The sequence below is a fragment of the Myxocyprinus asiaticus genome, chromosome 19 (assembly GCF_019703515.2).
Source record: "Myxocyprinus asiaticus isolate MX2 ecotype Aquarium Trade chromosome 19, UBuf_Myxa_2, whole genome shotgun sequence".
Taxonomy (NCBI): domain Eukaryota; kingdom Metazoa; phylum Chordata; class Actinopteri; order Cypriniformes; family Catostomidae; genus Myxocyprinus; species Myxocyprinus asiaticus.
In genome coordinates, this window is record NC_059362.1 from 42,765,094 (window position 1) to 42,788,314 (window position 23,221).

Here is a 23,221-nt window from a genome sequence, read left to right on the forward strand (position 1 = left end):
ACTTCGCAAAGAAGGGATCAAGCAGACTGAACTTGTATAGGCTCAGTAAGTAATCATGTAAACGTAGGACAGGTGTGTGAGATAACTAGCAGATTGTGAAAACTCAGATTTTTAAAGTACTGGATAAGCTAGGTGAGCAATTGTTAGGACAGTGAAACTGTTGCACTGTTACTTTGATAGCAACTGCTTACAGAGCTAAATAGCACTTAAATCATCACTTGAACGTGAAAGTTCATCCTCAACCTAAGCGCAAGTGCTTATCTTCACCACAATGGTAACCCCCAAAGCTCCTGCCTAACAGACACTCTTTTTAAATACCAGTAGAGCAGAACATTAAACATGAACAAATCTCCTATTCTACTTTTTCTCAAAAATGCATAAAATAACACTTAATTTCAACATTTGTTCACCTCATCCAGTCCCAAGCAAAGCATGGTGGGAAATGAAAATCCCCTGCCCAGTTTCATCAGTGCTACTAAAAGAAGTTATGTAGTCCCAACTCAAATGGATTAAGTAAACGTACAGTTTTACAAATTCAATTGGATAGAATGCAATGAAATCAAATTGTGACAAATTGTTCTATAATTGTGTTCAGCTCTTTGGCTGAACATGATTCAATCGTGGGCAGTGGTTCCATTTGTTTGAAATGAGTTTTCCTAACTTAAAATTACTAAGTAATCTCAACACAAACACTTTATGTAGAACGAACCTAGTTGAATTGGGTAAACCCAACAAAATTAGACAAGTGTCAATGTGACTCAAATACATTTCTTTATGTACTAACTAGTGAAAGTGAATATTAGCATGCTAAATACATGCTGGTTGGAAGCACTACAGAGTGTAGTTTAGTATTTATTTAATGGTTAGCACAGAATTTGCTCAACGAAGTGAGCAATCAATTTAATGTGTAACATCTACCTGTCCTCATCGTTAGCTCAAGTTCCACTCTTCACCACAAAAATCCCAAAAGCAAAAACACATAAAATAACTTTTATTTTTAACATTTACTCTTCCTATCGTGTCCTGTGCAAAGCAAGCTGGGAATTAGAATCCCCTGCCCAGTTTCATTAATGCTACATTAACACCACAAAAAGTATTCATGTAGTCCCAACTCAATGGATTAAGTAAACTTCAATTTTACACATTTAAATGGATAATATGCAATACAATTAAGTTGTGACAAAAATGTTGTAGAATTGTGTCGCTTTAGCTCATTTTAATTAAGTAAATTGAACAAGCAGCAAAAATCCTTTTTTTGTGTGTGTAGACATGGCTCTCAGTAATAAATATTGCATATTTAATTTTTATTATAATAATAAAAAACAATCAGAAATAAAAAATCAAGACAAGCTCTCAAATGAGTATCCATAAATATTTTAATGCAGTGAACATTGCAGAAAAGTGTCAGCACTTGTATAACAGCATTTATGGAAGAAAAAAAATCTAATTTCTCTAACAGCATTTACTATGAGAATTGTGCATTTATCAAATTATTTTAAGTAGCAAGATTAAAAAAGAACCAGCAGGAATGTCCCGTACACATTCCAAATAAAAATAAAAACAGCTCAGTGTTTATACTCCTTTGACACATTTTTATGAGACAAGTGCATTTGAAAGGGCATTTCAGATAAAGAGGCAGCAGCAGCTTTTTTCCTGCAATAGATCTGTTCTGTTGGCACGTAAATCTTTGATAGTCTGTTCAAGCTCCCTGTTTTTTAGCTGGAGGTATTTTTGTATTTGCAAAATTTGTTAACACACCAGCTGCAATACATGTCTGCCTCGACTTATGAACTGTTAACAGCATTTGGATCTATTTGAGTACTCATGATGACCGAAGCCCAGCGTAATGGTGATATGAAATCTTTGTTGGCCTGCTGTTCTAAGGCACCTTCAGCTGTTTGATTGTCTGCAAGTGTCAATGTCACCAATACACAAGCATAACAGGCACACCCGTCAAAAGAACAACAGGACAATAATGTCACAGCACTGGAATTCACCTCTGTGGAATGTGTTTTCAGGAAACAACATGATCTTGAAATAGTTGCAGAGGAAATTAAGACATGATTTGAAGGTTTCGCCTTATGCTGGAATCATAGACAACATTAAAATGTCATAAACTTCTCTTTTTGTAGATAATGCACAAGCAAACTATATAAAGTTGTAAACTGCAAAGTACAGGCACCTCATTTGATTGTACCACAAAGAAAGCATTTAAAGGTGAAGTGCGTAAACACTGGATCTACCCAACCAGCCTGACAAAGTAACATGGGCTCAACCAGTGGTGTGTTTAGGGCACGGCTATCTGTTTATCTGATCAATGTTAGACAGGGGAAGTGTCGATCATTATGTTGGCTTGACAAAGCCAACATACTGTTATTCTATCAAATTGGTTTAGCATTTATTTTTTATTTTTTTAAATCCCTAAACTGAAACCAAAATTTCTAACACTAACTCCAACTAGAGCTTTCAAGCTACATCCACAAATCTTGGTACATACCTTCAGACTGTTCTGACTTAGTGTGCTTTGTGTTTTCTAACTGATTGGACTTACGGCTGTCAAACAGCGGACAATCAAAAATCGGAAAAATCCCAAAGACTTACATTGACGGAATGTTCAAACAGACCAACGGAATGTCAAAATATTCAAATGTAACAAAAGGCCTTTGATCTGCTTTAAGTTGTTCCCTATCTATCTATTGGTTTATCTGATAATCTATGTTGACAGTCTGTCTGATAACTTATCTAGCTAGCTAGCTGGCCATTTCACCTATTGCAATGTCTGTATAACCATCAAGCTTCAGTATTTCAAAACTAGTTTCAAACTTTCAGATAGGGCTTTGTCAAGCAAACATCAACGTTTGTCTGACAAATTTTACCTATCTACTTATTTTGGCCATTCCGTTTGGGGTGGCTATAGAGGCCCAGAAATTACACGCTTCACCTTTAAGAAACTAGGAATTGAATATATATTTTAATAACTTAAAGTGTTATTAATCTCATATTTATAATAAGTTCCCTTTACAATATGAGTTAACAAAGATATATATGGAAAATAAATCGTCTCCCAGTTTATCATTAATCATATACAAACTAAAATATTAACATCAACACCAGATCATGTGCCAGTCACTGGGCCATCTCACTGAGTGCTCTGAAATCTACATCAGAGTTGATTATCATCCTCATCATATAAGCATATTTATGCCATCTGTACGAGGACACTTTCCCTCTAAGACCTTTACAGTTATAAAATCCTCTTTGTAATAATCAGTGATTGCTATATACAAACATATACAACTTTAGGTTGTCATTAAAGGAAAAAAGTAACTTTTTAATATTTGCAGATTTGACAGATATTAGTGATTGCATTTATCGCTTGGGTTAAACTGTAAAAGATTAAACTATTATCTCAGTGCCTGAGAGAAATCATTTTTGCAATTTTCATTATGTAATTTATATTGATATCAAAGGTTTGTAATATGAGACAGTAAATACAGTAAAGACCCCATGAAATTGGAATTTTATGGCTTCGAAACCATTTATAAGCTAGTGTGCTCCTAAAAGTTGACTTATAATAAACTTTCAGTAGGTGTACACATTAAACGTAAAAATTACAGTATTTCTTTTCTGGGGAAATGGAGCGAAAATATTGATGACTCATCTTGCACTCATGGACTCTGTGTCTTAGAATGAAATTCTCGTCAAGTGATTTCATGGGGTCTTTAAGAGAACAAGAAATTCATTAGGGCAAATTGATATTTCAAAAGTTTTTCACCTGTGAATTCACTAATTTGTGGAACAATCTTTCTTAACAAGAAAACATTATCTTCTGCAGCAAATCCAACATGTTTTTATCAGAAAATTCATATTTCTCTTGAATGCAAACACTTTAAGAAATGGCTCAATATTGATATAGTAAAACCCGATCTTCAAGTTTTTATCTTTATTTCAACAAATATTTCATTGTTTTAAGTTCTGTGCATCAGTCCTTTACGAAGCATGCGTATGGATGAACAAACGCCTTGGTAACGACAACAGGCCTCCGTTGATAATGAGAAAAGTGCTTCAACTCTGTCCCTATAACACTGATAACCGTCATGTTGACAGGAATCAAACATGAGCCCTGCTAAACCAGCAGAAAAAACTCAAGAATGCATTATATGTAGTTATTTCAGCACAAATACTCAAACACACACATTACTGTGGACCTCTTCGGTATTCTCACAGCTCATTGCCTGTTAAAGCAGATCTTCTTTCTTCTGAGAGTTTCATTAAGGCATCCACTGCACTGAGATTTGCTCATACGTGAAGATGTGCTGGGGAAATATAAGGCAGAAATCTGAATATCTTAACATTGATATGCAACCTGCAGAATCTATCAAATTTTCTCCAACGCTCCATTTTGAGAATGGCTTCTTTGAAAAAGTCGGGAAGTCTCCGGCCAGCGGCAACTCGCTTCTTTTTTATATTGTTTTTGAGCCATATAATCCATATCTGTGCAAAGTCTAGATCTGGCAATGCTGCGTGAAACTCATTTGTGTCCTGAACCGGTGCTGTGGCCCCCTCATCTCTGGGCTCTTGCATTTTGGGGCCCTCCTTGTGGAAATAGGAAGTTGTACAGTGAAGTCACTAGGTGGAACCAACCTAACTGGCCCCTGTGGTGTTGAGTAAACTGTAGGAAAAGAAACAGATATGTAAATATAAAGTGAAATTTCCAAATTGATCAAAACTCCCTTGTTAGATTTATTTTGGAGATTAAGGTCAATGTTAAAAGCATTTGAAACTCATTTTACTTCTGTAAGGTGACAAAATGTGCAACAAGAAAAAAAATGTAGGGATTGACTTGATTTTCTCTGTTGGGAATTGATTAGTTTATTAAAAGTAGGCATTTTGTACCAGAACTTAGACAGACCAGAATTTATTTCTGTAGCCTTTATTACTTTAATGATAACAGGCACTAAATTGCTGCATTAACTGTTGGAAGGATGAAAAGGCTGTATTACCTACAACAGTTGCCTAAAACAATGCCTAAATATATATTTTGCAATACTTTTACTCCCTGCTCGTGCGGCCTAAGGGACGTCAACTGAAAAGAAAAGTCGTTTAAGCTAAAGTCTTTCTAGCAAGTCAGTCCACTGGTGGCCATCTTTGGAATGCTAAACAAGTGGCATGCAAGAGCAAATCCTATTTACTTGAATGGGGAAAGTCAGAAATCTCCAAAACGGTTAGTCAAGATTACGATCAAAGAACATATTTCAAATCAGCAGTAAAATTTGATAACACTGGGATCGCAAAATGTGCTTCTTTCCCTCAGATTACATTAAACAAAAACAAAATTTTACCGGCTTGTAGAGCTAATGCGCATGCGCATTCTCGAGTTGATTGACAGGCGATGTCTGTATCTAAAAGATTATTAGTTATTTTACTTGTAAGGCGGGACTTTCTTTCTACATCCGTTGGCCATTCCAATTTCTCCCATTCATTTTAACAGTAGTGGCCCATTTCTGCTAAACAGTCTCTGTTTAAACCGAGTAAGTTATTACATTTCGACAAAACATTACGAAGACAAACTTTTTTTTTCCTTTGGAATAACATGCACTGATGATTTGTGCACAATAAGACCAAGAACATGTATTGATAAAGTCATTTTATGTTGTTTTTTCATGTTGACAGTTTTGCAACCCTTTTATTTTAGTAGCGAGTATCTGCCACTAGATAGTGCTGTGCACTCAAGTTTCACTTCAAAACCCCTCCCCTTCCCTGTAACTCTTCCTGATGGCAGCTAAAGTGTCCAATCAATAGTCAAGACAGCTGGGTTGTGGGCAGGTGTTGTAGTTCAGTATAGCAGAGTATTGCATCAGCGACTGCTCTTTTAGCAGCGTGGCATTTATGACACGAGGTTTAAATTAGTCATCAAAGCATTCATTTAGATTAACTTGCAGTTCCAAAACACAGTACAATTCTTAAATAGATTGTTATCCTCTAAGTTTTTTAATTATTCAAGTAAGTATTCAGTTTCATTCTTGAGCAGAAGTTTACATTTTTTTATTGTATCTGAACTTGTGACAGCAGACTTTCCATAAACTATAAAAGTGTGCACATCAATGAAACCATCGCAGTTACACGTGCTCAGCATATATTACACTACTACTGAAACAAACGGTGTTATTTTGGCCTACCTTTGAAATCATGGTCACATGCCAGCTGACGTGGAGTTTGAGTCAGCCTCTAAATTTAGCCTGGAGTATAAACATACACTTCACATCCTCTATCAGCTCTCACACACAAACTTCAGCCGGCCAGGGCTGACACGAAATTCAACTTGCATAGTTTGAAAAGCCTTGACAGATCTACATTAATCCTATGGTAATTAAAGGGACAGTTAACCTAAAAATGAAAATTCTGTCATTATTTTCTCATCCTCATGTTGTTCTAAAACAGTAGGACTTTTTTATTTTATTTCATGGAACACCAAAGATGTTAGGCAGAATGTTAGCATCAGTCACCATTCACGTTCATTGTGACTATTTATATATTTTTCCATAAAATGAAAGTGAATGGTGACTGAGGCCAAAAATGCCTAATATTTCCAGTGTTCCACTGAAGAAAAAAGTCATATGGTTTTGGAACAACACAGAGGTGTGAAAATAATACCAGAACTTTAATTTTTAGGTGAACCATCCCATTAATAATGCAGAGGTTGGTGAGATACATGAATAAATGTTTTACCCACTGAAACTATCACTTTACTGGTCATATTTACATAATAAATTGTGCCACTTTTCAGAATTGTTTATTTAAACACTCTTGTTATTTTCTTGATAAACACTTTAAAAAGAAATAAATTTGTCCACAAACGTTAATTAAAACTAGATACTGATGCTTTCATAAGTCATGTGACTTCAGTTTCAAACTAGTTATAAATCATGTTGCTTTATAAACACATCTAGCGAGTAAAATCATTTATACGGATAAACAAACTGTCTAATATACTGTAATAGATACTGCCGTATGTATTTTCACCTACCTTTTGCTAAGTTATCTTAACAAATCTAAAAGAACATGTGAGTAAACAGAGCATTGAGAAGAGTAAACCAATAATGATGTCATCGGTCCCTCTGAGCATTTGCATGTGCAGTTGAAATAACAGCACACGATGATGTCATTTCACTTCGTGACAATAACCACTGCAGTGTAAACCAACCTCTTTACCCCATCTGATTCACTTGCCAAGAGTTTGGTTTTGAATTAGGGAAGTAAACTAATCTGAAATAACTCTTACCAGCTGAAGATGTTCCTGCTGAAACTGATCACCCATTTCTCGTAATTTACGTCCAATCTGAATTTCCACGCTAATTCCCTCCACGCTTTCATCTTCTTTTTCTTCTTGCCTCATTTCGTCCGCCGCTCTGCGTTCTGTGTTTGGTGCGCCATCCGGGTCGGTTTCGAACAGGGCAGGGAAGTGGGCGCGAAAACCAGCATTTCCTTATAGATTGAAAACATTTATAAATGATTAACGTTTGAACTTTGTAATTGCTTAGACAACAAGCAACAATTTGTCTAATATTGCTAAAGGCAGTTTGCCTGTGTGATAGTTAAGTTTTTTTTATTTAGTTGCGCAACAAATTTAAAGGTGAAGTGTAAAATTTTGGGGATGTTAAAATACTTAATATGCACAGACAACTATAAATAAACCAGTCGTAGGTTGATTGCCTTGATAAGTGTAAACACTTTGCCCCTGTGGCACTTTCAAAACATTGCTCTGTTTTTTAGAGCATTCCGACTAGCCCGACAGAGCAACATTGGCTCAACCAATGGCACGAGTTTTGGGCGGGACTATCTGTTTGTCTGACCAATAGCAGATGGGAAGAGTGTTCGGGAAACCTGTTTGAAAACAGCAATTGTTTTTGCAATTCCGTTTGTTGACACTAGGGGCGCACGAATTATGCACTTCACCTTTAAATTTAGTTTAGCAGTCCAAAGAAACCATATTATAATCTCACAAGCATGGATTTGATGCACATTGTATTTCCCTACCATGAAAAAGTGCTCTTGGCTCTTCCGGAGCCCCTGGGGCTGCAGTAATTGACGCAAGGCCCCCAATTCCACAATTAGCCCTGAATGCAGTCCTGGCATTCACATTTCCACAGGGAGTTGATGATGTCTCCGCTACAGACCTCTGGAATGGTGCCATATCTCCAGCTCTCCCTGAGTTCTGGACAGAGGTCGCAGTTTGAGTTGATCTGTCTTCAAAATGTCCGTGTCGGTTAGTTGACTGTCCTACCTCTCGACGCGAGGCGTCTCTGTTCTCTGGGCTCTTGTTTCTTAATGGCGTTTCACAGCAGTGAGGAAGGTGTTCGTCCTCCTCATCCTCCATCAGAGGAGTCACCGAAACAGCCCTAAAATACAGCACAGATCATCATGCGGTGTCCTATCAGTCTGGATTATGAAACATTAGGATGCAAAATTAGGATGATTTTTTTTCTAGATTCAGATTTTCTAGATTTGGTCCAACAACAAAAAAAAAATGTTAAAAAAAATAATAATAATTGTTTCCAGGTGTGGAAAAGTCATGGAAATTAATTAAATCTTAAAAAGTCATGGAAGTTTCCTTAGTGAATCTATATTTTTCTAGTTATGCTCACTCTACACAGTTCTAAAATATTCCCAGAATGTCGACAATAAATTGCCCCAAACCCGCTTAAAAACATAACATCGTATCAGTTCAGTCCTGGAACACTTGACCTGATACAAGCACTGTATCTTTGTGAGTGTACCCACATTCACATGAACAATGAATAATGTGGCTGATCTAAAAAAAATGTAATCATTATATATATTTTTGTTTGTGTCATGGGACTATTTACAGTAAGATGTGACAGTAGATCAGCATGAAAGTGCAACTTCTGGAATCAAAGTACGGTGAGATGACTAAAACATGCAGGTTGCAAACTAAACCACCAACACCGAAAGGACAATGTTTCAAAGGAGTCACGTACAAATAAGGGGAAGTTTCTGGCCTGTGCTCAAGTATTCTGTCTGCGGTGGCTGATATTTCCCAGAAATATGGTACAATTTAAATCAGCCCCATCAAAATAAACAAACCAATGTCTGTCTATGAATAATCTGGTCTGATGAGAGTTGCAATGTAAAGTAGCACAGATGCTTTACAATGAGAATGGTTTCATATGATGGTGCAGTTACAGAGGATGGTGAATTTAGTGAAACTGAGAGATTGTATGAACAAGATTTTTCAGGCATGCATAGACGTGTAACATGTTTATAGTGCTTGAGATATGCAACATTATTTATGAACAGTTTAACACTTAAAAAAAACTATTTAACAGTTTATGACTATATATATATATATATATATATATATATATATATATATATATATATATATATATATATATCTTTTTTTTTTTTTTTTTTTTTTTTGGAGTGTAAATCTGTCAAGAGGGTTTGATTATTATAATATAGGCAAATGTTAAGAAAAATCTAAATAAAATATACCATAAAGTAATACTACCACTAAAAACACATACATCATTTGAATGCAACTTATATGTACGTTACGATTACAGTTCCATAAAGTTCAGACAGACTTAATAAATATGTGAATCAGAATAGCTTATTTGAAGTTTGTGATGAAACTGACACTGAGAATGTTTCTGTGCATGATGATAATCTTTATTCTTTCTTTGATAGATCATCAGCAAACTTAATACTATGCTGACAGAGAAATAGTGTCATTTCGATTCTTGTTATTTCTACTGTATAAAAGCACAAATCAATCCCAACTGAGAGACAATAAAAAATTAAAGACGCAAATGAGTCACAGAAACTGTAGACACTCACCGCCAGCGCGCGAATGTGTCTGCCGAGTGCTGTTTTTATTCCGTTTATTGTGTCAGTGTTGTTTTATTCCGTCTTCACGCTTGAACACGCTCGTATTTACTAACACAGACTCGATCCGCTTTCATTCTGCGCCTTAGCTCGAGTTGTTCGTATTGGACACGAGCCCGGTGATAGGCACGCCCATCTGTGGTGACATCATATGAGATGGTAATTTATTCAAAAGGGGCGGGGTATCTGTGTGTGTTGTTGATGCCCGAGGGAAAAGTTCAGTTTAGGGCAGAGGTGCCCAAACTTTTTCCTATGAGGGGCCAAAAGTCAAACTTGATTGAGGGCAGTGGGCCAAAAGTAAACGTTGCATATATCAAACTGTATAATTTTAAAATTAAATATTAATACTGCAAAACACACAGAACTCTAAAATTAAAATCATCAAGTGCCCTATACTTGCACAGTGCACATAATTGATTTCAATATAATTTAATGTATGTGTAATGAGAGTCAGCTGGTACATGATAGCTGTGCAGTGTGTAAACCTCACTCCCCTGGCCTCAAGAGGCGCACTAGCGACTGATGCTAGGAGCTATTGCCTTTAAACTCCTCGTTAGCGTGCCTGTCTCCCATGCTGGAGATGCCGGTTTAAATCCCGCTCAGTGCAGATCGAGTAGGACCGTTTACATATGTTGTGTCGCTTTCTCATTTGTGAGTCACTTTGGATAAAATGTCTGCTAAACGACTAAATGTAAGCGTCTCTTAAAACATGGTTACTGTCGGCGCAACAGCGCATTTCCTCACACTGAGCACATGGTAGTTCTGTACAGTTTTGCAGAGTTTTGGAGAGATGAAGATACAATGGCATGATGTAATACTATCAAGTATATTGTTTTGTTTTATGACAAAGAAGATATTAAAGATATTTCTTATCATAGACATAGGCTACACATTGTCCTGGATTTCACTCAGTATTATCATTTATTGGGACTGCCAAATTCAGTGGTTGATTTAGGCTTGGGCAAAATGGGGGGGGGGGGGGGGAGATGGGGGGCGTACATATACATTTTTACAAATTAAATCACTTATATTCTCTGCTTTTCAAATAAGCTATAGTTTTTGTAATGCAAAAAAAAAAAAAAGAGCTGCATCATTGCAAGGTGGGCCAAATCAAAGGTCATCGGGCCCTAGTTTCGGGCCCTACTTTAGGGTTTGTGCTTTGAGCCCGTCAATCTCTGTTAAAGAATGGAGCATTTTAACATTTTCTTGGTAATAAATTACAGGCAAGCATTGAAACAGCTCTGTTTGCAGTTTCCCGTATTATCGGAAAGAAATAAACAGATTTGAATGCATATTTTGATGTCTGGTAGATTAGCATTAGTTATGAGAACTCTATGGCAGTGTTTGCAACGCAGCACAGTTTATTTTCCTCGAACATTCTTGTTTTGTGGTCTGTTCTAAATCCCTAACCATAATTATTAAACTTTTGCAATTAAAGTTGCTGTTGCTTGTTTGAATGCCATGCATAAAAGGTACCAACTACAGTTCAGATATGACTGAAATGGGTGTGGTAAGAGATGAAACCTGTCTTGTTAGCTCTTAGATGTAAACAACAAAAATAGGCAGGGGAGCAGCCCCTCATTATTTTAGCCAATCAGAAACGCTCATTGTCTTTCACATGTAGGTCATTTGATATCGTATTGGCTGATGTCTCACGAGCGCGGGATTTGGAGATATCCCGTTAGCCGTTAGCGAAACATACAGCCCTTTTAATTTAACCCGGTCTGGCTACTTTACAGATTCCATTCCAACTTTCTTTCATTTTCAACCTTTGCTGTGATGTCTACTTTTGTTTTCTGTGAATGTTATACTTTTAAGAAATGTAAGATTAAAGTTTGAAAATCTCCCTTTGAATAACATTGATAGTAGACCTGTACACAGCATTCAGAATGTAACCAACAGTGCCATCATTTTAATACTTACATTGTGAAGTATATTATTTCCTTGCATCTATTTACAATAATGTTATGAGGAACTTATTATACTGCATGCGCAGCAGCACTGTATTTGTTTCCTCAAACTTTTTATTTTGCTGTTACATGTTGAATATGTTGTTAAAAAGGCTGATTGCCCACATTTTGGCCACATTATGCAACTAAACTAGATGTTATCTGTTTAAAATTGCAAAGTCATTATTTATCTTAGAAGCCTCATTAAAGCAGACCAAAACACAGTTGAAGTCTACTGCTCATCCAATTTGATTTCTAATTTAAAAAATGTTGTTATGTTGTATTTCTGTAGGATTTAGTTATTACAAAGGTGCTTTACGGAGACTCTGAGCCATAGACGTGAGCAAAGTCAAGAGGCAACGTCTTGGTAGACATGGAAAGAACCTCAATCCAAGTAGAGGTCTGCACAGGCCTTAAAATGAAACCCGACCCGTGCCCGAGACCGTTTGGCCCGACCCTACCCAGCCCGAACGATACCATCAGATTATAAGCCTGAACCCGAAATCAGTCACTATCTTTAGAATTTCTTCTTCTATCAAGTACTGTTGCAATAGGCTATATTTTATGTCAGCACATAGGCAACATTCATAACAGTATTGAAACAGTATACATACAGTTTTAACAAGGCACGACAGCCCCTCAGTACACTAGAGCAGAACGGAAAAAAGCATTGACTTACCGTTTATGCTCTGAAAATTTGCTTAGTGCAGAACAATCTGGAATAATATTAAGCAATGCAACAGTCCCCTCTTTATAGCCTGAACTTGTTCAGAATGTTGAATCTTTGTGACAACTGCGCTAAAAAAACATTTATTTTTATTTATTTTTATTATTTTTTTTTCTCCATTAATTACAAACCTGACCAGAACCCCATGTCCTATTTGAAAACTAGCCTGAACCTGGCCCGAAACCCATTCGGATTCTCAGGTCCCGTCAGGCCGGGGTCGGGTTGCAGACCTCTAACTCCAAGGCAAAACCCTTGCACAAGGTTAGTCAAGGAAGAGTGGTCTGCCCCTTTCCCTCTGGAAGAATAAATAAATAAACAGTGGGCATCTTCCCCTAGAAATGCACATTCTGCTTTTCTTAGGCAGTTTGTGCAACAGTCTATTAATGAGACCCAATACTGCCCACTGTGTCAGAGACTGCAGAGTTTGATTAGAGATCTAGATCTAAAGCCTCTATTGGGAAATGAAGAACTAAATATACATGTCCCTAATGTATAAACTACACATCCTCAAAGAAATTACATGGATCCTATATTAATGTTTCACTCTGATCTTTTCCGGGCAAACTGTCTACTTGGTAAAAAGCTAATACTATTTCAGTATGATTTCTCCATGATTTATTGGTGTATTGAAAAATATATGCATTCAGCCAGACATCAGACAACTCCCTTCATGCGTTCAGTATAGCAGCATTTATATAAAGAATGTTGATAATAATGGTTTAGTGTAGATCTAAACAGTAAAGAAATTGATGTTTGTTTAGGGAACAGGTAACCTGAGCCAAATGTTAATTACTTTGATATAGGGATGTGCATGAGTAATCCATTAATCGTTCGTTCAGCTTTAAATATTTGACTAGTAAAAACACTACTCGAATATTACAATTTGATTTTTATTTGACTTTGCCTGCTGTGCCAATCTGCTTCTTGCCATTACAACTCAATGCATTGGTTGGCACTGTGAGACTATTTAGCAGAGACGGGTCACTTCTGGTAAAATTAATGGGAGAAATTGGAATGCCCAACCAAGGAGCTCTAAGCGCCCAACGGTCAACAAATGTAAGATGGAAGTCCTGCCTTACAGTTAAAAGAGCCAATTACCTTTTAGATACAGACATCACCAGTCGTCAGTCATCTCGAGAATGCACATTAGATATACAAGCTGGTCAAATTGAGTTTTTTAGCTTAATCTGAGGTAAAGAAAATATGTTCTTTGATCGTGACCAACCATTTTGGAGATTTCAGTCTTTCCCCATTCATGTAGATGGGAGCTGCACTGCTTCCCAGGAGCATTCCAAAATGGCACCAGTGGACAGACCTGCTAGAAAGACTTTGATGACGTTGTTATAGATCCCCCAAAAAGAACGTTCTGTCATTATTTAAAGTGATTGTATCACTTCAGAAGACTTGGAAAATATGTTTCTATGTGCAAGTGCAATTGGTTTTTGTCATTTTTGGATCTAGATGTTGTTGTTTATGTTAGTGTTAATTTTTTCATAAGAAAAACATGTTCAAAGGGTGAAGTTTAAACAAAATTCTAACTTTCAAGTAATCGATAACTCCTTTCTAGGGAAAGCTTGTTGTTTGATAATGGACAAATACAATGATGAAGATTGGCCAGTTACAGTTATTAGTTACATTGACTGGACAGGGGAATATGTGGGGCTGTTGTGATAAATGTACAAAAACCCATTTTTTATTTGTGTGTGTGTGTGTGTGTTTGCATAAGGCAGAATTCTAGTGCACTTGTTATAAATGGGCAGTGATTCTACTGAATATGACAATCTTCCTCTTCTCACTGGCTTACGATGACATCATCGTTTCTGACTGCCGTTGGGCTCAGCATTCCTGAACACTTTTGCTGCGGTTCTCAACTGTGAGATTGCAATGACCAATTTAAAGTTTAATTAGTGCACTAGTACTGCAATTAATTAATTGCCACATGTACTGCAAAAACCGTTTCATGTCTTGTTTTTCCAGTAACATTTTTTATTGAGAATCAAAATGAAATAAGATATTAAGTCTCGTTTTCAAAGAAATCTAACAAAATTTAGTGAGGTTTATGCTTAAAAACTAGAAAAGAAAAATGCCAATGAGATAAGAAAAATAAATGTTTTTCCTTTAAATTAAGGTTATTTTTCTTACCCCATTGGCAAATATATATATTTGTTTTTTGTTTTTTTCTTGTTGTAACATACATGTCTCAAATAAGACTTAATGTCTTGCTTATTACCGTCATTTTGTTTCTCAAATAAATACAACTTGTTACAAGGATGTTTCGATAATGTTCTTTAGGAACAAGAAAAAATATACTGAGTAAGGAATTTTTTATTTTTTGGCAGCAAAGACGGTTGTCAGGGAGAATTGATTTTGTTCGAGAAAAATGTGCCTGTCTGATTCTGTACAGGCTGTATCCTAACTTCATTAGTCAGTTAATGCCAACACTGTGTTGGCAGGGATTTCAGTTTGCTGGATAGTGTAGAGTTGGGATGGTTTCAGAAGCAGATGAGGGACAGACAAATCACCGACTAGAGGAAGAGGATGGAAATAGACTTGAAGTGACTCTGTTTCTACGGTAACTGTGGATGGGGAGGTACAGGAGATGAGAGAGCAGGCAAAACAAATGCTGGCACTCCCTCCGTGGCAACAGCTACATCATTGGTTCTTGTTTCATTGTAAAGACCCGTAAAAATAAATAAAAACATAACATGCCCAGGAGACACCTCCCTCACAACTGCATGTTGCATCAGAAAGATCCTACAAGAGGAAGAGCTAAACACACAGACATAAACACATCACATGCTCCACTTCAATCTAGAGCCCCCCTTCCCTCTCCCCTCCTTCCCATTCTCCCGCCAAAACATCTCAGAATGTAAATCCTGCCTAGAAACCAAACAGCTGACTGCTGCCTCACTGTGATTGGTGCTGTCCCCTGGCAACGGTGTGCGGTTATTCAGCCAGTGAGGCGTTGAGTTTTCTCCACTTTCAGCCAATGGCAGACAGCCCTAAGCTAACTCTGGCAGTAACAGTGACTTGGTAACTGTCTGGCAGAACAGAAACCTACTCTGATTGGTCAGACCTGCTGCTCAGTGCCAATTGGCTACTCATTACGATCACCCAGTCATTCATATGTTTTGTGGCTGCTCTCTCTTGCCCTGGAGGGTACACCCACAACAGAAGGTCAAGTTCTCTTCATTCTGATTGGCTGAGCAACAACGTGGACTCCTAGTAACAAACCACAATTGCTAAAACAGGGTGTGGTTAGACTTGTGTCAATCATCCAAATGCTGGCCAAACATGATGTTGTTGCTGCCATTCCCCTCTTAGTAAGAAGTATTTTGTATGACAAACAAGCATTAATTAACTAATGATTACACACTTTTTCCACTTGTAATATCCCTCTATAAAATTACTCTTCTTATGTGAGTAAATTTGTACTTCTTATGTGAGTAGTATTGTAAGTGTAAGTTCATGAGTTCTTTTAAATGTTTGTTCTCACATATTTATATGAACACAACAGTATTGACTAAGATTCAATGCTGATAATTTGTGCTTCTGTTGGGCATCTTTATTCCAAATGTACATTTGGTGGTTCACATTGGTCTTCCCCAGATATATATATTAAACCTATAAACTTAGGATTTTGTTTGTGTCTGAAATCCCAGTAAGAAACTGTCTGAAAGTTTTAAGAATAAATAGTATATATATATATATATATATATAGATAGATATATAGATATATTAGGAGGTGCAGTTGATCCCTCAGGCATTATGTTCACTTGTCATTCTCTTGTATTATAAGATGTTTAAACTTTGATCAAAGCAATGAAGTTTTGTGCAAATGATTCATCTAGCAAGAAGAATAAGTCCCCAGATGAACACGAATGCAACCAAAGAAAAATTAGATGTGACATTGTAGCTTTAAGATTGCATGACATCATGCTTCAGAGAAGACCAAGACAACAATTTAAAGCAGTGGTTCTCAACCATTTTGACTCCAAGTATATATATATATATATATATACATTTCTTTTTTCTTTTTTTTTTTTACACTTTATATATCGTTTTTATAACTGCTTACAGGGTCATTAAAGACCCGAGTTATGTAATAATTACGCTTTTTATTTTTTGCGCTTCAATAAATAATATTTTTTGGTTATTTCATATCTATATAAGTTTACCATCACAGTATATTTATTTCTTTGTTTATTACAAGACAAATGAGTACTATATTTATACTGATGACTACCGTATAACATTGATTTTCCGTGTGACAGTAGTGAATTATCATTATACATGCCATTTCTTACTAAGGTGGCGCTGATGTTTCGGTGATTGACTTTATTTACATTTGCCATTTCTATTTGAGAGGAATCAACGTGGACGTAAACTATAGCAAGTGTAACACATAAACAGTATGATTTGGCTATTGTCGTTTGGGTGTACTACTGAAATTATTCAGAAGTGCACCCTTCAGTAGGTGCCATTCGGAGTAAATTCTAGAGACTGTTGTGTGTGAAAATCCCAGGAGATCAGCAGTTACAGAAATACTCAAACCAGCCAATCTGGGACCAACAATCATCCATAAGAGTATCTAATCAGCCACTTGTGTGGCAGCAGTGCAGTGCATTAAATCATGCAGATACAGGTCAGGAGCTTCAGTTAATGTTCACATCAACCATCAGAATGGGAAAATTCTCAGTCTCAGTGATTTGGATCATGGCATGATTGTTGGTACCAGACAGGCAGGTTTGAGTATTTCTGTAACTGCTGATCTTCTGGGATTTTCACACACAACAGCCTCTAGAGTTAATCCGAATGGTGCCAAAAACCAAAAACATCCAGTGAGTGGCAGTTCTGCAGATGGAAACGCCTTGTTGATAAGAGAGGTCAACAGAGAATGGCCAGAGTGGTTTGAACTGACAAAGTCTACGGTAACTTAGATAACCACTCTGTACAATTGTGGTGAGAAGAAGGATTAGCGCTGTTTTGGCGGCACGAGGGTGACCGACACAATATAAGGCAGGCGGTTTTAATGTTGTGGCTGATGTGTACGTGCCGTGTCACTAAAGACCCGAGTATGTAATAATGTTTGGCGAAACACCAATGCATTTAAGGGTTAATGTGTCAAATTTGAATCCCAAGGCACTGCCAAAGAAACTGATCTGACTGCTTCAGGGAACGGGATGAAGTAATATGAGGAGTAAAATACTGGATTATTTTCAAATGTGTTGATACAACAGGCTGCTTTAAAATCTTTTAATCCATAAACCACATTGGCTTTAATTGGTTGTGGCTACAAATATTCAGTCAGATATTTGAGACTGTATATTTGGAAGATATTGTGAGAAAATCTCTGCTTGGCATATTCTTAGAAACATGTGCTGCATTTTTAAAGTTAGCTTCAGGTGTGCAGTGCATCTGTGAAAACAGTACTTATAAACTCAAAGAATAATTTGTCAAACTGTTATTTAGAATATACCATTTATGTGCTAAAGTCATTTTCAGATGGATAATTATGATATTAGGAATGCTAAAGTTGTTGAATAGCAGGCAAAGAGTGTGTGTTTGGATCATTTTAGACATCTGTGCACCTTCAAGATGATTTGAGAATGAGTCTAAAACTCACTAATTAGCCTACTACATGGAAAACAATGACTAGTAAGATTTTTGCACACTGTTTTTCTAGTGTGAGTAAATTTAACTTAAACATTTCAGTTAATACAGTAATTAAATAACATTTACTGAACACTTCAAATATTTTTACTTTCCTTAGAAACACGTTTCATCATTAACCATGACACGTTGAAGACTTCCACGGGGAAGGTTTATGCATGCTTTGTAGTCTACTGGACAACATCACCTTGCATTACTGGTAACAGATATGAAACACAGGACTGTGCACGTAGACCTCAACACTTGGTGCACAAAACACGATGAAGGTAAAAAATCAAAACTTAGTTGTTGTTTTTTATCATGAACAAGTAATTTTGTGTAGAAAACGAACTTCAGACTTCACAATGCAAGAAGTTACCAAACGTAATGTGCAGGCTCATTAATTATTCAAGCACGTTGCAGCTTCAAACAGTTAAGTAGAAATTACTTATTTTATTTCTCTAGGAACTGTACTCAAATTAGCAAATAAATATGACAAGGTTTTCTACTTTAGGATTGATAGATGATGACGCATTGTAAAGATTACAAACAATGATAAATAATATTTACTTATAATCTAGAGCATACATTTTTACATGTTTAAATTGAAGTACAAATGTAGAATTTACTTAATATTTTCAAGTTAATGCTTTAACTTAATCAATGTAGAAAGTACTTAATCTTTCAAAAAAATCTTCAGTTTAGAGAGTCAATAGTTTACATGAACAAACAATGAACAGTACTTTTACAGTGCTTATTAATCTTAGTTAATGATAATTTCAACATATACAGATGCATTTTTAAAATTAAAGTATCTGAACATTAGTAAATGTATTATGAACTAACAACTTACAATTGTATTTACATAAGTTAACATGAACAAAGATGAATAAATGCTGCAGAAAAGTATTATTCATTGTTAGTTCATGATGGCTAATTAAGTAATGTTAATGAATAGAAACTTATTGTGAAGTGTTACTGATAACACAACATAAAGTTGCGTTTTGATACTACAGATGTTCTTGTTGCATACTGTTTCCGTTTTGAAGCATTAGCATCTAGCTAAATTAATTACCTTACCATTTATTATTCCTTCATTTCTACTTTTCTCATACAATTAAAAACGCTGTAGCAACTTAAGCCTCAATTTCCTCAGTTTCTGATGCAACTTAAAAAATAAAAAAGACAAGTGTCATCCATTCATCTTTTTCCATTGTGCAATGGAAAAATAGAATCAGCAGACATTGCATTTTCTGCACTAATCTGGCATTTTATGTACAACATACAATGATTTGTATTGCACAAATTCTAATGTGTGTGTATGTGACAACACTGTGGAAATCCCACAGATGATGTCAACCACACCAGATCAAAGAAAACTCTTCCATCCTTAGCCAAGGCCCATAGGAAAGACGGTGACAGATGATGTCAGCAAACTGTAGCCTGGCATCCAATAGGGTCTCCGGGGATCTCCTGTGCTGAGCCACCTGCAGCCTGTAAACCAGCATGTATGTGTTCATTGAAAGAACAGAAGTCCCACCACCTTATTACCACAAAGTTAACTTCGCTCTAAAAATAGAACAGAAAGTCCCATACATTCCTGAGGTGTGAGATAAGCTGTTTTCATCTCCTCCTGTGTTGTGTCATAGGCGTCCATACCAGTGTCAAGACAGTAGTGTTCCCTTCTAGCATGTACTAGTACTAGTACGTACCACCAACATTCCACCTAGTAAACCTTGTACTTTGGTACCATGCTACTGGTTGATTAACACATGTATGGTATTACATTAAAATCATAAAATTTAGTAGCCTAATACTTTTTGTTATCATCACCTTTCTACAGGTATGTCAGCCATATTTACTGCCAAAACTATAACCATAAAGTCATTTAAGATCTAATTAAATCATTTTAAGTGCAATCATTTCAAAACAAGTTGAGCGAATAGTAAGCAATAATCAACACCGAACTAATATTTTTATATCGGCTATCGAGCAACAATTGAACAGTATTATTAAAGTATTACCTGAACAACTTAAACAAACTTCTCAAATATATTTCTTGTGTGGGTTAAATAATTTTTGTTACATTCGAACAGAATAGAGCTGTTCAGCCGTGACGTCAATTTGTAGGCGAACCCGGAAGTCTAATTCGCCATTGGTTCCCTCGGGATTTTCTTATAAGTAAACTTGTGAGTAAAATAAGGTATGTGGTAAACATTACTAGACGATCCTTGGACGTTTTGTTCTATAGCATAAATTACACACAGTCATACCTCAAACGTGAATTTTGAAGCTGCCGTGCTTTAAAAAAAAAAAAAAAAAAAAAAAAGTATTCAATTCAATACGACTTCAAAATTTACGTTTGAGGTATGACAGTGTGTAATTTATGTTGTTGAACAAAACGTCCAAGTATCGTCAAGTAATGTTTACCACAGACCTTATTTTACTCATAAGTTCAAAAACCTCATTTTAAAAAAATCCCGAGGGATCCAATGGCGAATTAGACTTCCTGGTTCTCCTACAAATTGACGTCACAGCTGAACAGCTCTATTCGTTGCTGACTGGCCGCTAAATTCTGGACGGAAGGTCATTTTATGCGCACCGCTGCCCTCTACTGGTGATACTGAGACACTGCTCATGTTGTGTTCAAGTCTTTAAGAGCTCCTTGGTTCAAGGTACAGAATCAATGTGGTTTATTGTAATTTTTTTGTAACATTGCAGGGCAGTGAATAAAAAAAATAAATACAAAATATTGTTCCTTCTGGTAACTACAGTGCAGACATATAATAGACATTAGGTAAACATTAAGCAAGTAAACACTTGAGTGCTACAGAACACAATAAATATGGACAAAAAGTAGGACAGTCAGGGGTGTAGATTCCAAGGGGGATGGGGAACAAGCAAATACAATACAAATTTTCCCCAGTTCTGTTTCTAACTTTTGTTTGCTGTATTAGCAAATGCCATGTTTTGGTTGAAAACAAACATAAAAAAAAAAAAAGAAATTAAAGCAAGTAGGCTCTGTGTGTGTGTGTGTGTGTGTGTGTGTGTGTAATATATATATATATATATATATATATATATATATATATATATATATATATATATACACTATATTGCCAAAAGTATTCGCTCACCCATCCAAATAATTGAATTCAGGTGTTCCAATCACTTCCATGGCCACAGGTGTATAAAATGAAGCACCTAGGCATGCAGACTGCTTCTACAAACATTTGTGAAAGAATGGGCCGCTCTCAGGAGCTCAGTGAATTCCAGCGTGGTACTGATGCCACCTGTGCAACAAGTCCAGTCGTGAAATTTCCTCGCTACTAAATATTCCACAGTCAACTGTCAGTGGTATTATAACAAAGTGGAAGCGATTAGGAATGACAGAAACTCAGCCACGAAGTGGTAGGCCACGTAAAATGACAGAGCGGGGTCAGCGGATGCTGAGGCGCATAGTGCGCAGAGGTCACCAACTTTCTGCAGAGTCAATCGCTACAGACCTCCAAAGTTCATGTGGCCTTCAGATTAGCTCAAGAACAGTGCGTAGAGAGCTTCATGGAATGGGTTTCCATGGCCGAGCAGCTGCATCCAAGCCATACATCACCAAGTGCAATGCAAAGCGTCAGATGCAGTGGTGTAAAGCACGCCGCCACTGGACTCTAGAGCAGTGGAGACGCGTTCTCTGGAGTGACGAATCACGCTTCTCCATCTGGCAATCTGATGGACGAGTCTGGGTTTGGCGGTTGCCAGGAGAACGGTACTTGTCTGACTGCATTGTGCCAACTGTGAAGTTTGGTGGAGGAGGGATTATGGTGTGGGGTTGTTTTTCAGGAGCTGGGCTTGGCCCCTTAGTTCCAGTGAAAGGAACTCTGAATGCTTCAGCATACCAAGAGATTTTGGACAATTCCATGCTCCCAACTTTGTGGGAACAGTTTGGGGATGGCCCCTTCCTGTTCCAACATGACTGCACACCAGTGCACAAAGCAAGGTCCATAAAGACATGGATAAGCGAGTTTGGTGTGGAAGAACTTGACTGGCCTGCACAGAGTCCTGACATCAACCCGATAGAGCACCTTTGGGATGAATTTGCGCGAAGACTGTGAGCCAGGCCTTCTCGTCCAACATCAGTGTCTGACCTCACAAATGCGCTTCTGGAAGAATGGTCAAAAATTCCCATAAACACACTCCTAAACCTTGTGGAAAGCCTTCCCAGAATAGTTGAAGCTGTTATAGCTGCAAAGGGTGGGCCGACGTCATATTAAACCCTATGGATTAAGAATGGGATGTCACTTAAGTTCATATGCGTCTAAAGGCAGGTGAGCGAATACTTTTGGCAATATAGTGTATATAGGTCTACATATTTTATATTTAGGCTGAAATAATATATATTTTTGAAAAAACTTTTAGGGAAATTATGTCCCCAGTTTATGCATCAGCGCTGTTACATCATAACTATCCATTATTAAATCAGCTTTATTGCCAGGTATGCATACACATACGAGGAATTTGTCTTGGTAATAGGAGCTTCCAGTGCACAACAATACAATACAGCAACAAGACAGAGATATAATAAGAAAAAATAAGAAAAAAGAAAGAAATAGAAATAGAATAAGAATACAAATTGGATAGAAAATAAAGTATATATAGAATGCACAAGAAGACTATATATATATATATATATATATATATATAATATATATATATACAGGTGCATCTCAATAAATTAGAATGTCGTGGAAAAGTTCATTTATTTCAGTAATTCAACTCAAATTGTGAAACTCGTGTTTTAAATAAATTCAATGCACACAGACTGAAGTAGTTTAAGTCTTTGGTTCTTTTAATTGTGATGATTTTGGCTCACATTTAACAAAAACCCACCAATTCACTATCTCAACAAATTAGAATACATCATAAGACCAATAAAAAAAACATTTTTAGTGATTTGTTGGCCTTCTGGAAAGTATGTTCATTTACTGTA

The 23,221-nt window shown here is 36.6% G+C and overlaps 1 protein-coding gene and 1 long non-coding RNA gene across 3 annotated transcripts; both read right to left on the reverse strand.

Annotated features, from left to right (window-relative positions):
• Positions 1–1,358: 1,358 nt before the first annotated feature.
• Positions 1,359–9,997, reverse strand: LOC127409736 (uncharacterized). Of its 2 annotated transcripts, XM_051644498.1 has the most exons (5): positions 9,862–9,997; positions 8,285–8,399; positions 8,038–8,215; positions 7,283–7,485; positions 1,359–4,672 (listed from the first exon to the last, which is right to left on the reverse strand). In XM_051644498.1, exons 2-5 carry the CDS (start codon positions 8,375–8,377, stop codon positions 4,565–4,567), a joined length of 582 nt encoding a protein of 193 aa, XP_051500458.1. In that variant the 5' UTR covers positions 8,378–8,399; positions 9,862–9,997; the 3' UTR covers positions 1,359–4,564. The 2 variants fall into 2 exon arrangements, with proteins under 2 accessions (XP_051500458.1, XP_051500457.1); XM_051644497.1 differs by having other exon boundaries at positions 8,038–8,399.
• An 8,941-nt stretch (positions 9,998–18,938) lies between these two features.
• LOC127409761 (uncharacterized) lies at positions 18,939–20,343 on the reverse strand. The gene is made up of 3 exons (XR_007892036.1): positions 20,262–20,343; positions 19,834–19,994; positions 18,939–19,731 (listed from the first exon to the last, which is right to left on the reverse strand). It is a non-coding gene; the product is annotated as an uncharacterized LOC127409761 (long non-coding RNA).
• Positions 20,344–23,221: the final 2,878 nt, after the last annotated feature.